The sequence below is a fragment of the Caloenas nicobarica genome, chromosome 2 (assembly GCF_036013445.1).
Source record: "Caloenas nicobarica isolate bCalNic1 chromosome 2, bCalNic1.hap1, whole genome shotgun sequence".
Taxonomy (NCBI): Eukaryota; Metazoa; Chordata; class Aves; order Columbiformes; family Columbidae; genus Caloenas; species Caloenas nicobarica.
This window is the reverse complement of record NC_088246.1, coordinates 72,621,925-72,638,426: the sequence shown is the minus strand read 5'-3', so window position 1 is coordinate 72,638,426 and position 16,502 is coordinate 72,621,925. Positions and strand designations below refer to the sequence as shown.

The 16,502-nt window shown below is 41.9% G+C and overlaps 1 protein-coding gene across 1 annotated transcript in view; it reads right to left on the bottom strand.

The window, feature by feature from the left end:
* NEDD9 (neural precursor cell expressed, developmentally down-regulated 9) overlaps window positions 1-16,233 on the bottom strand; it is a 77,604-nt gene extending 61,371 nt beyond the window's left edge. Inside the window, exon 1 of the mRNA XM_065629977.1 lies at window positions 16,158-16,233. Coding sequence (XP_065486049.1) covers window positions 16,158-16,160 — 3 coding nt within the window. The 5' untranslated portion in view covers window positions 16,161-16,233. The remainder of the gene's footprint in view (window positions 1-16,157) is intronic.
* Window positions 16,234-16,502: the final 269 nt, after the last annotated feature.

The following is a 16,502-nucleotide window of genomic DNA, read 5'->3' as shown; positions in this document are numbered from 1 at the left end:
AAACCATAAAACCTCTATAAAATCGGGGGGGGGGGGGAGGTACTTTTTTTTTTTTTTTTTTTTTTTTTTTTAATATATGTATTCTACACCCTTTCAGAAAGGTAAGCTCTTGATCTACTTCTCCCTCTCCCAGGGAGTGCTTGGACTGCTGGCACCACTCATTCCTCTAGATCAATCTTTTTGTGAGTGTCCATCACTGTAAACACCATCCTCTAGGAAACTAAAACTTCATGTCTGTTACTCATCATAACTTTGGTTACAGCTGAAGCAGTTTATTAATTCACATTAGCAAAACAAGACTTAGGCTGTTTCCCACTACCTAGTTAAACAGTTCTTGCTCTCTTAGATAGTGCCATAAAGTACCTTTGCCTGTCCTGAATAAGACCTCATCTAAAATCCAGGCTGCCGTGAAGGAGGTAGGTAGAAGCATTTTCAGGACACCATAATATCTGGAACTCATCCACAGAAATGCAATAAAATATTTTTAAATACATATGAATCTTCCAAATCTTTGGAAATCTGAGCAGTTTGCTTTGAAAATGGCTATAAATTAAATATCTCCCAGACCTGCAAACCACATCGGTTCCCAAAGTTTAATCTCAAATACTTAAAGTGCAGAAAGAAACTGGCTCATGAGGTGTTCAGGGTACTCCTCTGTGCAGACAGATCATCTCTTCTTGCAAAGTCCCTGACTAACCCTCAACATTTTCAATATGCAAAATCAACTTGTAGCTGCATATACTGCAAAGGGGATTTCTGCATTGCAAAGAGATGGTTTTCTTGGTGGAATTGCTTTATGTACACCAAGGACTTCACAGGCAATTCAGAGTTTCATCACACTGGGCTAGACTCTGCATGAGCTACCAGCCTTGGCTCCCTGGAAGTCTAGAGTTGTGAGTTTATTAAGTTCAGATAAGTGGTCATCCACACACATGATGAATTTTCTAAGAAATATATACATGCACACGCAGAGTGCTATCCCTTAAGCTTTCATTTCCTTAGGAAACCAGGCACGCACACACCCCCCACAGGTGCACACACATATAGACAATTTGTAGATCGATTTACAAATCAGTTTGATGTGTTCGCCAAACTATACTGGTCCCCAAAGTGCTATTTTGCCTCGTTGCACATTTACATAGGCTGCACTGGTAGCTGACTTCCTGAACTAAACAAAGGGGAATATGTGTGGTTGCTGCAATTCTTTCAATATGCGTGTTATTGCAAATCTCTACTTCTCTACATGTTAAATGAACTTGTGGGTTTGGTAGCACTTTTGCATAACTTTGTGCAGCTGAAAATCTCTCCTCTTCCTGCATAATCAAGTTCTAAGCATTAAAATCAGAACCCAACAAAAAAGGTCAGCATTTAACAATCATCCATTAAAAAATGTCCACATGTTATTTCCTATTCCCTCCCTAGATAACTAGGATGGATTTTTAGGTACTTTTTGGCTGACAGTTAACACATGTTCATGGTATGGTTTGTGTCTCTGTTCAAGAATTTTGAATCTCAGCTTGATTGCTTTTATGTGATTTCTTCTGTGTAAGGTAATGAGGGTCAGATTTTTTCCATGGGTTTCTCAAGAATAAACTCATCCTTCTGTTTCTGCAGGTGTAAGTGACGATTTATACTACACTGAGGTAGAATCAAGTTAGACTGTTTAGCTAATGTTCAGATCCTTGGATCCTCCCAGCCAATGAGATATGCAATTCATTAACTATTCAGTAGGATAACATTATGAAATCATACTTTTTTTCCTTTTTTTTTTTTAACCAGCCAGCAGATAAAATGACAGCTCTCTCTGTGCTCTGGAATGTCCTTGTGGTGCCTCTTTTACAAGTTTTGTTAGCTTAAGTAAAACAAATACCCTACTCATTTGCCTTAGGTTACAAAATAACAACTAGGCATTTACCGTTGTTTTAGGGAACCATAATTATTATCAATTACTGAGTATGCAAACGTATTTTGTATACTCAGTGGATTTAGACCTATTTTCATTCCAGTCTAATTAGAAAACTACATGGTAATCTCCAGCCTCAGGCTTTTCCTACCCACCCTTGAGTGACTGCTTAACTTTTCCCTTCAAAATAAACAAAGAGCTGCCACATCCACAGCAAAGCTCCAAAATGAGGCCCCATACACAGTGACACTGCATTAAGAGATGGCCTTTTTTTTAGCAATTCCCCTTCATTTTGTTTTGCCACCTTGTCTACTAACTCCTAACTTAAATTGGAAGATTTAACCTGGAAATTCAATTTCAGTATTTCTAGACCGATTTAATATTTTCTTTCATTCACGGCAGGCAAGGAAGAAAACAAATTTGAAGCAAAGATTAGTTAGTTGACTTTAAGACAGAAAAGTAAAATTCTGAGAGTATGAAGTACTGTAAGAGGTATCTGAATGAGGTTGTGGGATCTCTTTTCTCATGTGCTTTCCAGAGCATGTTAGATAAACGTGTGTTGGAGTTAGCCTGGAGATATCAGACCCTGCCTCTGGGCAAAACATGGTATTAGATGATTTCATGAGGTCTCTTTAAGCCCAAGTTTTCTAAAATTGAATTAAGTCAGATAGGAGGCTGAGCTATGCGAGTCACTGAATTTAATCCAGTACTGCTAGAAACCAGGGTGCTCACTGTGCACCCCAAAAGGTAAGAGCAGACCGTTTGAGAACTGTGCTGCTGTAGGAGGAGGTAGACATGGAGATGAGAGGATGCTGGCAGCACATCCCCAGGATGGAGGCTGTGAGCAACACCCATCACAGGGAGTCACTTCCCTGGTCTCTGAGACAGGCAAGTTATTCAAGGAAGAGATCGAAGGGAGTTTGGCTGAAAGAGGGAGGGGGTCCTAAGGGTTGGGTCTCTGACTCCCTGCTGAGACTTGGTGGACATCTCTGGTGTAATTGAATGTTTGCTGGAAGGCAGCTTGATGCCCAGGTTCCACATCCCAGGTGAGTGCCCAGCTTGCTGGGTTACCGATCTACCCTCTCACTTTCTGCGTTGCATTATCCTTGTCCCAGTTTAGGTGTGGGAGCAGTGTGAAGTTAGTCTATCTAGTGAGACAGCGGGAGGACCACTCCAGGACAACATGTCATATAGTGGCTAAGGTGGCTTTCTAGGAGTTTGGGAAACCAGCATCAAGTGCCTGCTTCACATCAGGCAAAGAAACATTTGAGCTCTCACTTTTGGTATCTCAGAAATAAGCTGTAGCCAGTGAACCTCTACAGGAGACACACATAGTCCTTGTAGCCTGCTCTTGGGCATGGGTTTAGGGTGGTTGTCATGAACAAGCCTGCTGTAGCACCAGTATTTAACATGCATTAGGCACAAAGCAGTTTGATGCTGAAAGGAAGAGAAAATGGGGTTCAGTGTCTCCAGGTCTGGGCTCTCAGGATGCAAATCACAGGCTTTGTGCAGAAGGTGGCAATGAGGCACCTAAACCACCCACAAAAATCTCGTCCCATCAAACTGTGGTATTTCACTATTTATGTTTGTTTATGTTTATAATGTTTATTTATATTTTAAAGGGAAATACAGGCAAACCTCCTTACCCAAAGAAAAGAGCTCATTGCATAAACAACATTTCTGTCAAGGAAGAAGAAGGGGCTCCATGTGACAGAGGATGGTCACACCATCTGACGTACAACCAGGAGGTGTTTGATACCACAGCAATGATGCTTCCATGAGGATTTGGGTAGTTTAGAACAGAAGTTTCAAGCTTCAGCAAAAGGAGAGTGGGCATATATATCCTCACATTCACCACTGTGTGCGTGACAGCACATGTATTTTAGCCGCAGGATGGATATGCTTTTTGATCATGGGAGAAGCCAGAGCTGCTTGTGTCCATTTCCAAGGTTTGGTAGCCTGACTCTGGCAAACAGTTGGACTCTATTTCTCTGTATCACGTTAGTATTTCCACTCTGGGATATACAGTGGCTTTAATACCTCAGGAAGAACTATTTGTGCAAATTACCAGGCAAATCAATGCTATGTGCATTCCAAGGACTCATAATTCAGGCAGAAAGAAAAAAAAATCAAATCGCTCAAAGGAACTTGTTTAGGGTGGCAATTTCCTTGCCATATTTCAGCTCTCTGTCTCCAGCTATTCAGGCTGTCTAAAATAAATCACTGTCTTTTTTTTTTTTTTTCTTTATTTTTTTTTTCCTGAACAAGGCGGGAAGTGTGATCGGTTTGTTTGTGCTAACATTTTTTTTTTTTGCAATTCTCCTTTTCTATAAACCCAAACAAAACCTGTGACTGTTTCTCTTTACAACTCTACCATAAGACCTAAACATGCAAAAACTTTCAACAGGCTTAAAGTATTATTTTAATCAGGAGAAGTCAAAATGGCTTAGCTGTTTTACCCAGCAATGGAATGTAACGCAAGCTATGTACATAAACCAGGCCTCACATATTAAAAACCATCACTAAAAAGCAAGATCAATTCTCCCCTTTACAAGCTACGGATTTCATCCTATGTTGGAAGGATGCTGAGTTCAGATTCCTGTTAGGTGGCCTCATCCCAGACAGTGGTGAGTCCATATAAAATCACAACCAGTTGTGGTGGGGTTTTTTTTTGCCAAAGCTGAACATATTTCCCTTTGAAGTGCTGTTGGTGAGGAGCATGTTTTATTACGCATGGTGTTAACACCAGTTCAAAATTTTAACTCCTTTTTTTATATTAAAATAAGAAATCATGTCCATGAGAGCTTGAGACTGGCTTTTTAACTGCAAGCTGCAACTATTTTTTCTCAAGTGAAATAAAGGCATGCTTGGGAGCAGGATACCAAAAGGATGTTTCTAAGCTAAAAGGCAGGCAGAATAAGCTTGGCTTGTCACCAGGTTGCACTGAATTTGACAAATGAAATTTCATTAAAAGTGCAGGAGCATTTGTGAAACTGCCAGTAAATAACTGTCTCCCCAGAGTCTCACACTTTTTCCAGAGTCTATTTTCTCTTCAGACTCCATTCTGCCAGGGACAATATTTTAAAAGCAAAAACCAGAGCCAAGCATCAGAGTTAGAAGTCAGTAGATAATAAAGGTCAAATGTATTTTTTCCAGGAGCTACTGGAATTTAAGCCATTATTTTATCTTTTCTTCCTCCCTTGTACTTTTTCTCACAGTTGTTACCACTAAGGGGTCCAAGCCAAGTCCATGAATCTAGACTAATTTGGGGATGGCTCCAGAGCTAAATTTTGTACCTGACCATTTTTTCTCCAGTGACCTGAAGCAAAACCCAAGTCCCATCCCCATGACCTTGTGCTCTGAAATACTTGGAGCTGTTTCAGACCTGGATCGGAACTTCACGGCTGATGACCCTTCATCCTTCAATAATTCAAAATAAAAATTAAATCCACATCATCATTCATCCCACCAAACCACATCTGTGCATGAAGCTACTTTTGCTCTCTCAGGGCATTACAAACCCATGAAGTATCTCTCCTCCTGGCTGTTACTGATCAAAGAAAAAGAGTTCTTTGTCTTTTTTTTTTTCTTGCTTCTTCTGTAAGGAACGCTTTCTACTTGTTCTGGCTCAGGGATGCAAGACACTTCCATTCCAAACAAGAGGCCCCATCATGACAGTTTGTGTTTTCTGTAAGGATTAGCTGGTGAATTTAGTCTTCTGTACCACCCCTTGCTGCTCCTCAGCAGGAATGTGGGCTTGGGTGGCCCTGACAATGCAGCTTCTTTTGCTCTGAAGCCAAGGCAGGAGGCCCAGTGATGGTCTGGTGTGGAAATGCAGCTTTCCTGCATGGCTGCTGTCACTTGTGATTGACGGACACTGGCTCAAGGCAGCACCTGAGCTCTTGTCACAGGAGGCTCCCCCTCAGTGACACTGTCTGTATCTTTTCTTACAAATGGTAGTCTGAAGGACACCTGCTTTTGAGAAGATGGATATCTGCATCTGTCTCTGTTGTTAGACATAATTTTGATCACACATAGAGATGTTTTGTAAGGAGGTACCCTCAGACTCATTCTGTAGTTTTCTTTTTAGAAACTTGAGACCATGTGTTTTGGGCAAAATTCATACCTGCTGCCATCAGAAGGGCAGAGCTGGGATTTCAGCTCCCTAATTTGATTGATAGTTTAATTTGCTGGGAAACAAGTCCCGTGTATCACATGCTTCAGCTGATAAAATCAGCAGGGTTTTACTAGCTTCCTTCATCAGGCCATCTTCCACCCATCACTGATGTAAGTGGAAGTCATTACACCAATAGTTTATGGGAAGAGGATTTAGGTTATAAAGAATGGAGCCCCAATCTTTGCTCCTCAAGGCTTCCTAAAACCATAAATGCTTGCAGAACTAATATGAAAAGCATATTTCTAGTGCAGATGAAGTTGGAGGGCTCAGTTTCTTGATACAGCTTCTGTTTTCTAGAACCTTAATTAGAACTTTCAAAAATCACTGATAACCTAGATGTCTTGCCTCTGCTCTTAGTAGAATATAATCCTAGATGACCTTCCACAAATCCCTTTTAATTAACCTCTTTCCTAGAGCGTGCCGTGCCAGCAGATGATTAATACATTAATCTTACTGTATATGCAGCTGATTCTTTATTTTTTCTCTACAGATGAAATTTTATTTTGAGGCCCCATGAAGTTTTAGGTTACAATCGTCTACTGTAAAATCTATTCTCACCCTTAGAGAATCTAGTCACATTTTGGGGGGATGATCTAAAATAAAATTTTCAGATGATATTGCACAAAGCACCACAAACAATTGCACACAACAACATACACAATGCTGCCAGCAGTCCTGCTGCTTAAGAACAAAAACTGTCTCTCATGAAATCTGAATATAAGTTGATTGTAATGCTATTGAACAAGCTAACGAATGCCATACTATTGTACAAGTTCACACAAGAGGCAGTAGTAACACATTCATTACTGGTATACTGAGTATATTGTGACATCAGATATACTTTTTAGTCTTGAGGAATAATTAATTATTTATCCTGCTTATTATTGAGAAATAACACAAAATGGTTCACATAAGAAAAAATTCCTGTTATGGCACTTGATATTCACCATTGTACTGTATAGAAAATAGCCATGTGAAAGAAAAGCATGAGGGATTTAGTTGAGCTAGCTAGATTTGCTGGAAAACATGTTCTGCATATGACCTGCTGCAAATGTGATCTGAATGTGAGTCATCAATCAGACATTAGACCGAAACATAATATAACATTAGGGAGGGTCATTGAGCAGATCATTGATCTTCGTACTTAAAATATTGCAATCTATGTCAGACATTAACTACATCAGCTTCTATATATGGCATTAGGGAAAGCATTTTGCAACTGGACTCAATAACTCTCTGAAAACATTCTCCCTGAAACTTCCTGTTTGAGGAAAAAAAAGTCAAAGAAATAGGTAAGTGCACTTTTGTCACCTCCAACCTTTCTGAAGGGATGACTTCATGGATGGTCATGGGGAGTGAGGATGGCAAGGTTCAGGGTGGTGACTGGTCACATGGACCATGAGGAGTCTGGAAGGAGGATCTATCAGTCTCCTTCAGTTGAGTTTATCTGTCGCAGTGGTAATCTGAGTACCTGCAAGTACTTGATGGCTTTATGGTAGGCATGGGTTGGAAACCACTGGAAGGGCTATGAATTTTCAGACTTGAGGCATGAACTGACCTGTAACTGATGGAGGTTTGGGAGAAGCCTCCCCTTTGGGGAAACTGCTAGGTTTTGTGTCTTAGCAAGGCAGCTGGTTTTACATCAAAACCAGCACATGGATTAGGTGAACACTTCGTTGTCTCAAATACAGTGATTCCTGTGTACTCCAGCCGTCAGGCTAGGCAGGGAAGCTCTGTCAGTTGGTGAAAGCACACTGTAGAAGAGATCTGCCAGTAACTTCTTATAGCAGCTGTATATGTACAGTATAGTTAAATGCTGAGAGTCGGGTCCTGCAAGACACTACCTGTCCTGTAATTTACTGAAGTCCTTGTGAATGTAGAGCACATTGAACCTTGCAGAATGGGAACCTGGGGCACCTGTTGTTTGAGGAGCAAAGAGGAAAGCCAGAAAACCAGGAGATCTGATGGCAAAGAAATCCAAAAGGCTTTCAGCTGTGGTATTTTGTACTGTTTCCCACTACATTCTGGAAGCCAGTAAAGATTTCTGAAGATATCTGCTTGATAGAACAGCCACTGCTTGTTTTAATTAGCTTGGTATCATTTTTAATAGGCACCAGCTGAACATTTTGAGTGGGATCTTGCATGCGTTTCAGTATTAATGCAAAAAGATGGGTCTAACAGGGTTCAAGCCTGCATCCCAGTTATTGAAGGCGTAGTTCCACAGGTCTGATCTGGCACAGTGTAGAGGGAGCGGCGTGACCCAGCTGAATTAAACTGTGTAGGTTGGGGCTATATTTTGCATTTCACTTGAAAGACTTACAGACCATTTAGGTTACTTTTTGCTCATATCTGTTCAAGGCTGCTGAAAGCAAGTAATGATTGCCTGTGGTGGATAGCTTTTCTATTCAGAGATAGCTAAAGCATGTGAGCAAGCTTTGGCTGATAGCAGACAAACCAAACTCCTCTCATGTTCCCTCACACAGAGCCTTTAAGTCTTGCTGACATGCCTGGAGTTGAAAAAGCCAACGATGAGCTGTGATAATACCTTGTAAACATAGAGTGTGTGGCCACACCTTGTAGTGTCTACAGCCTAAGGGAACAGATTTGCTAACCTATATCTGCCCTTAAATGCCAGGAAACAAATCATTGGTAATATAACACAGTGGCTGTTCTCCATCTGTAATCAATTTCTGTTTAACTAATGATGTTAAGTAGAAAATAGCCACAGTCATCTCTTGTTAGGTCCTGGAATAAACACTGGCTGTAGCTCAAGTGTTTTATTGAGAGGGAGGGAAGCAGCAACAAGGTCCTTTTCCAGGTGTCAGTAGCTGCTGTAAGGGCTTGTGGGCAGGACTGGCCTATGTTACTGCCATCATCCTTTGCTTGTGTGACAAGGAAAGCGTGCCTCTATTTCGTGTACCACTTGGATGAGTATGGTGTGTTCATAACAGCAAGCAAGAACTGCAGCCTGGTGAAAAGAGTAAGTCTTTCTGCTAGTTGCAAATGGCTTTGGGCTCAATCATGCAAAAAGTCAACCGGGAGCAGGGAGAAGTTCTGAGTGTCTAGGGGAAATTATGGAGCTGGGGCAGCCTCTAAGCCCTCAAACAGAGAGCCTGAGATAAGCCATCTTATGTGTTTCCATCTCCCCTTGAAAAGGCTTAGTGTGCAACTGCTGGTAGTATTGTAGTCCCCTCGAGCAGGCCAGCTGTGTATAGCCAAGCTGTTTTTTCAGGCTCAATAGCAGAGAGAGGTTCAAGATGTAATTTTGGAATCGGGGTCTGGTGCAAAAGTTGTCAAAAGCTGAAGATGATGATATGACTTTGATTTGACCGACCAAGAGCTACACATGGATAACACATCTCAACTTTTCTAGGCCTCAGGTTATTCAGTCCTTAAGTTTCTTTGTTTGGTATGTGTGGTTGTGTGCGTTGGGGTTTTTTGTTGTTTTTGTTCGGTTGTTTTTTGTTGTGTGGTTTGGGGGTTTTTTTTGGCACCTATAAATTACAAAACCCAGCTCTCTTAAAGAGCCTTGGCTGTTCTTTTATGACAAAATGCCACGCCAAGTAGCAAACTGTGAGCATAAGGAAATGTCATGAATGGGAGAAAAGGAATAAAATGAAATAAGGCTCCTTTGAAATATTCTTGAAAACGAGCAGACATTATGAGCAAGTAAGGACATTATCATTTGTAGGCAGACTGGTGAATCTATGCTCTTTAATGGCATTCTAATGCTGCTGCTAAGACATGCATGTATTAATGGACTTAAGTAGATGCTCAATCCTCTTGCTTTAGGATTAACACAAAGCTTTAAGGTATTTTCAGAGAACCCCTTCACTTCTAGCCTCCTCTTTGTTTTAAAAAAAGAAAAAAAGGCAGCAACAAACCAGAAGAATTCCTAGAGGAAAATATTTATGTTCATTTGGGGCATCCCAAAGCCTTTCATTTGTTTTGGTTTTGAAAGGCAAATGTTTACCCTGAGTCTGGGCCCAGCCTGCAGGTGTTGTGGCTGGTGCCGTTAACCTGCCCGGGCCTGCTCACAGGCACAGGCCGCTTTCGGGGTGGCCTGCCTCACCGCACTTAGCTTCTTTCTTTGCTGGGTGTGTTATAGATCGGTTTTTCATGTGAAGATCTGAGTATTTCTGGCTTGGATTAGGTTAGAAAAGCTGTGAAAGGAAGGGGTTTTTGTTTTATTCTGGTTTTCCCCTCATGCTATTTGGTGTTAATGGCTTCAGACAGATCAAAATCGAGAAAAGCAAAAGGGATTTCTCCCTGACTTCCCCCCGGTTTCTGACTGCTTCCGGCCCTGAAAAAGTTGTTCCAAGTATTAAATGTTAGCACTGATATATTCCAGCCCTTTTGTATGCATCTGTATTTAGTTTGCTCTTCAGGATCCCCCCTTCTCCAACAGAATAGACATGGTAATCATGCAATAGGGGTTTATGTAAAACAGCCATCCAAAAAATGCTGTATATTGCTACAAAGGGAGTTGACTTTGGCTGATTCTTATGTGAATCCTGGTGATTCACATACACACTGTGGTAACACTACACAACAGTGAAACATAATGACTAGTGGCTGTCTTTAACTGGGCAAGGTAGTAATAAACACTTGTATGGGGAGTCATCAAAACTGGAGAAGCTCAGCCCTTAAATACCTGGTTACTCAGCAGCTGATCAACTTGGCATTTGTGTCCCTGGCTTTTCCTGTCTGTACTCATCCTTGTAACTCAGTGATACCTTCTCTGTTTGGTCAAGGATGCATTATTCTATAATCCAGACTTCAGCTACATGTCGTCTTCAGTTGTATCTGATTCTTGTTATTCTCCAGCAGGCTACAGCTTGAGTCATGCCTCACACTTGGTCATACTTGGAAAACAGAGAGGACTAAGCTGGCTTTAAACTTGTACTTGGCTACAAAGCAGGAGTTACTGGGTTGGATGCAGGTGTAAAATGGAGCAGGATTAGGCTTTTTTCCACACTTTGCTTTGTCTGCCAGCATCTCCTGAGGACTACTCTATCACAGGGAGGGTTGTTAGGGGATGGGCTTCCCACTTATGAGTTGTACTGGAGGCTTTGCTCCTGCATTGAAGAGCAGCAAATGCAGGAGCTGCATAAACCCTGACCAATGCATGTTGATGAACTACTTGTACAGCACATGGGGAAACAGATAGAAAGCATACAAAACACTCTGCCCGTGTGACAAGTTTGTATATTTTCTGCCTCCACTTCTAATCTAGTCTGAAGCTTTTATTTTTTTTTTAATTTGAGAAAATAAAAAAATCCAAGCACTTGGTATTTTTCTTCGTGATCCATTATGAGGTATTCTGTTTGTCTTTCTGCTTTACTGGACACTAAACCCAAATTTCTCCATGGTAATTTTTAATGACCTAAAGCTCTGTACATTATATTTATATAATTAGGTATATTTCAAGTAGTTGCTGCTTCAGGCCTTCATCTTCCTGTATTTCAGTGGTGAGGAAAATAAACAATCAAGTCAACTGGGGGTAGAGGTTATAGATGGAAAACTGTGGCTCCATGAATGAAAGTACTATTCATGGACTGATGTGTAATCCTCAAAATCCAGGCTCAGAGAACTGCTGCTCAGCTGAGGCCACTTTAAAAACCTCTAAGGCAACTTGTTTTCCTTGTAAACTAAGGAATTGGGTATAAATACATTTTATTGCACCTTTAAAGTACAAAACAAAACAGATGGTTGAAAGGTACTGTGCTCTCTTGTCAGCTCTCACTCTCTTTATGTGGACTTCTTTCAGCCTTCCCAGTCTTTCTTTGCGGGTTTTAATACAGTTATTAATCCCAGTTTTCCTCCCCACTTGGCAAGGGGCCTTTCTCCTTACCAGTCTTTGGTCAGGCAATGCTACTGAAGCCTGATTTAGAACCTGCAGGTGATGCCAAACCTGTCATTAGCTATTGTTTGGAAACCCTAATAATTAGGCAGGGTGTCTCTGTTCAGCTGGAAGCCAATGATCTTCTGCAGGAGGTCAGGGGATGGGGATGATTTGCTGGGCAAGTGTCATGGAGCAGTTCAGTTTACTGCAGTGCAAAGCATCAGGGGATGTGCATCAAAAATCACCCATGACACACTGGTAGAGGACATCCTCAGGAAGGGCATGTTGCGCCGCAGCTGCCTGCACAACAAACCACATGGGTCAGAAGAAGATAAAACACTGAGGATTGAGTTTAGAAAAAACAACCAGACAACCACAAAAACTTTGCTATAAACAAAACTAATCATAATACTGGGATTTTTGCAAAATCTGTGAGCCGGCATGGCACTGTAGAAACCAGCATGTATTCTCAGTCTTGTGCTCCAGAAAGCACATCATGAGCTGGCAGTGCTGGGTAGCAGAAGGCTCATGAGGATAAAATATTAATGCTGTGTGCTTTAAGGTGCTGCATGTCAAGAAGGAGGTACTTAAGTCAAATATAACTTGAGGACCATCTGAGCCTGCAGACTTGTTTCAGCTTGTTACTAACTGCTGTGCCTCGTTGCTGCTGCCTGCTTCCAAATGAGCAGCTAAGAGGACAATTTCATATATTTGTGCAGCTCCTGTGAATCCAGGTATGGGCATGGCTTTGCCAAGTGGATTGGTTTGTGCAGGGGTGAATTTTGTTCTTGCCTCATTACCATGCAAGCACTAAGATGTGTGGGCAGAGCTTAGTCAGGCTGTTGTTTGGAAGTTGCTACTGTTAGGTAAAAATTAGATTTCTCAGGGCAGGAAGGCTCAAATTTATCCTGCCTTGCTGAGGTGCTGAGAGCTAGGTATCTCCAGGGGTTATTCAGTCTAATACCAGTTTCTGTTGACTGTGGAGAGAACAACTTAGGCTGTTTGTCTTTGTTAGGTGAAGTGGATGCTAATGCCCCGGATTCTTGGGTGCAGGGCTGGCTGGAGAAATAAAACACCGGTGCTAGCACAATAGCCAAGAACCAATGCTTCCTTCTGTAAATCCCAAATATGGGCCCAGAGGATGTCTGCATGGGCAGACACCGGGAGAAACATGGTTGTCCTCTTTCTTTTGACTGGCTGGAGCTGAAGTGGTCCTGTTCTTCTCTTTTTTGAGCTATGGGATGTGTATTTTACCTCTGCTGCAAGGCAGAGTTCTCTTTTCTAGTTGGGTAGTTTGGACCAAGTGTAGGACTTTGTTTTGTGCTTGGACTTAGATCAGTTCCTGAGAGTAAGAAGAAAAGCTGTATCTGAATCCTGCTGTCCCTTCCTAAGGTTTCTTATTTGACCTCAATTTATACTTTCCTGGAGAGAAATGAGGAGGGTCTGCAACTGAGAGTGATGACTGGAAGAAAGCAAAATCTGCCACAAGCAATTATCTACCTGCCTTAGTAACAGGAGAGAAGGGAAAGCTGCTGCCTAAGGGAAGGGAGTGAGTGCAGCTGAAACGTGGCTAAATTTAGGGAATCACTTGCTACCTTTCAGCTCCTGCTTACTCCCTGTGATTTGGCAATGCTTCATTCTGCCTGCACAATTTCTTCAGTGTGACTGGGCTTTGCAAAAACTCCCTTAATCCAACATAGAAAGGTTTTATGCAATTGCATCCAGCACAGTCTTATTTCACTTGATTTAAATGAGAAAGTTAAATCTCAGTCTAGACGGGGTACTCTCAAGCTCCTGTGAATCTTGCACCCAGCGTGATGCATCATCTATGAATATGTTTCTCACTTTCCAGATGAGCCCAGGGGATCTGCATCTCCTTCTATAAGATTCTTGTCTGTGCTAAATTGCCTTTTAGTCCTGATTTATGCCTCAATAAAACACATCATGAAAAGCAGAAAATGTTTAATTGTATAACTGACATGATGTCACGGTTTAACCCCAGCTGGCAATTAAACCCCACGCAGCCACTTGCTCTTTCCACCCCCACTGGGATGGGGGAGAGAATTAGGAGGGTAAAAGTAAGAAAACTCAGGAGTTGAGATAAAGACAATTTAATAGGTAAAGCAAAAGCCACTCATGCAAGCAAAGCAGAACAAGGACTTCATTCACCACATCTCATGGGCAGGAAGGTGTTCAGCCATCTCCAGGACAGCTGGGCTCCATCATACATAACAGTGACTTGGGAAGACAAACGCCATAACTCCAAATGTCCCCCCCACCCTTTCCTCCTTCTTCCTCCAGCTTTATATGCTGAGCATGATGTCATATGGTATGAAATATCCCTTTGGTCAGTTGGGGTCAGCTGCCCCAGCTGTGTCCCCTCCCAACCTCTTGTGCACCCCCAGCCTGCTTGCTGGTGGGGTGGTGTGAGGAGCAGAAAAGGCCTTGACTTTGTGTAAGCCCTGCTCAGCAATAACAAGAATATGTCTATATTGTCAACATTGTTTCCAGCACAAATCCAAAATGTAGCCCCATACCAGCTACTATGAAGAAAATTAACTCTATCCCAGCCAAAACCAGCACATGTGACTTACATGGGGCACAATTTTGGTGGTTATTTATGTACTTATCTTCTTTAAAAGGGGTATAAAGACCCATGGCTTTCATTTACAGTGGGGAACAGTGAAGGGTGAGGAAAATAAATGTGGTAAAGGACAAGGAGAAAAATCTTAAACTAGTGTGGCTTCTGGAAAAGGGCTTCTGGAAAAGGACCTCTGTTAAGAGAATCACTGAAAAATAGGAAGAGATGCAGACTGGATTTCAGATCTTAAGGGGTTCCAAGAAAAAGTTTGAGATTCTTCCTGTTCCCTATCAAACCAAGCCAGAATAGAGCCTCATGTTAGGGCTGTTTGATGCTGGAAGTTGGAAAATGTTTCTTTTCTCAAAGCAGTAACAAATGAAGAAATCTTATGTTGCTTATGACATCACTGATTCTGAGTTATTGTTTGCTTTGTTTCACTCAGCCCCATTTCAAAATTGCTTTCTGTTTTTTATTTTTTCAAAATACTTTTCTTGAGGGTGAATATGGTGCTAGAGACTAAGAGACAGGCATGCGAGCCTGTCTTCAGGTTTCTTTCTCAAGGTTTCTGCTGGCAACCCTGCATTGCTGATGACAGCACTCTGGCAGCACCTTAAACAAGTGTTCAAGCAGTATATGCAAGATAAGATGGCTCCAGGATAATTAGAAATGAGTTCATTACAGGGAGGCTGGCATGATTTACTTAATTACATCATAAATGTGTTTCTTATCTTTCGATCACCTTTGTAAGTATGTAGCTTCTAAGACTCTTCTTTGGGGGTGAAAGCTAAGGAGCAAAATTAAGCTTGTTGTTCAGCTCCAATTTGGTCTCATTACTGATAAAACGTTTATTGTGGCATGGAGTTAGTGTTGACATATGCTTTGTTCTGCGTGACGTGACTCTTGCCTCAAGGGCCACCTACACTTCAAACACTGGGAAGTAGGTGTGTGGTAATGCAGGGACATGCCTATATATTTGCATATTAGGCTGATAGAGAGAAGAAATACTTCACAAATACATAGGTCAGCAGCATTCTTATCCCCTTGTCTTTCACTGTCTCAGCCCTGAGCCTACTTCATAGAATCATAGAATGGTTTGGGCTGGAAGGGACCTTCAAGGGTCATCTAGTCCAACCCCCCTGCAATGAGCAGGGACATCTCCAACTAGATCGGTTTGCTCAGAGCCCCGTCCAGCCTGACCTTGAGTATTTCCAGGGGTGGGGCATCTACCACCTCTCTGGGCAACCTGGGCCAGTACTTTACCACTCTTACTTGTCTTACCTGTGGCATTGTCTTTGTACTTAAACGCTGTACCCAAACAGGCTGCACCAATCCTTTGAGATATCCTTTACTATAGACAAGGCTTGCCCTTCTTCACCAGAGAACATCCTCCTGGCAATATGGTCAGTAAAGATGCTTCTATCACTAAGACTTGCAGCATTCTCCCTACCCAGGATACCAGCTCTCGCTGGCTTTGGCGCTAAGACTAGTTGGGACCAAGCCTAAGAAGGAGTGCTCTGCCTGACCTCTGAACAACGTGGGTGTTTGGGCTGCCTTTGAGAAAGAGGGTATTTTCTTGCTGAACTTCATGAAAAGAAAGGCGGCTATGCTTCTATTAAAAATGGCTTTTGACTTTGTAGAAAGTGAAACTTACCATTATCCAGAGTTTTTGGGCTTCCACCTACGGTATGTTAATTGAAGGAACATAGGAGCTTTGTGCGCTGATGATGGTTATCTCCATAGGAAATCCAGCATTGTGGTTACACCGGCTGGTTTTTTTTCCCTTCCCAATTGTAGGACTTTTCCCCTGCAGGATTTCCTTGTTCCAAATATTTCTTCATAGACCCAAGTGCTTTTTTTTCTCCTCCTCTGAAAGAAAAGGTCAATGAAACAGAGATGAACAAAGCAGGAAAAATCTTTCCATTTACTCACTGTCCTGCCAATTCAAACAGTACTGTGCTGCACAGGGTTTCCCTGCACACATCTCCTGATGATGCAC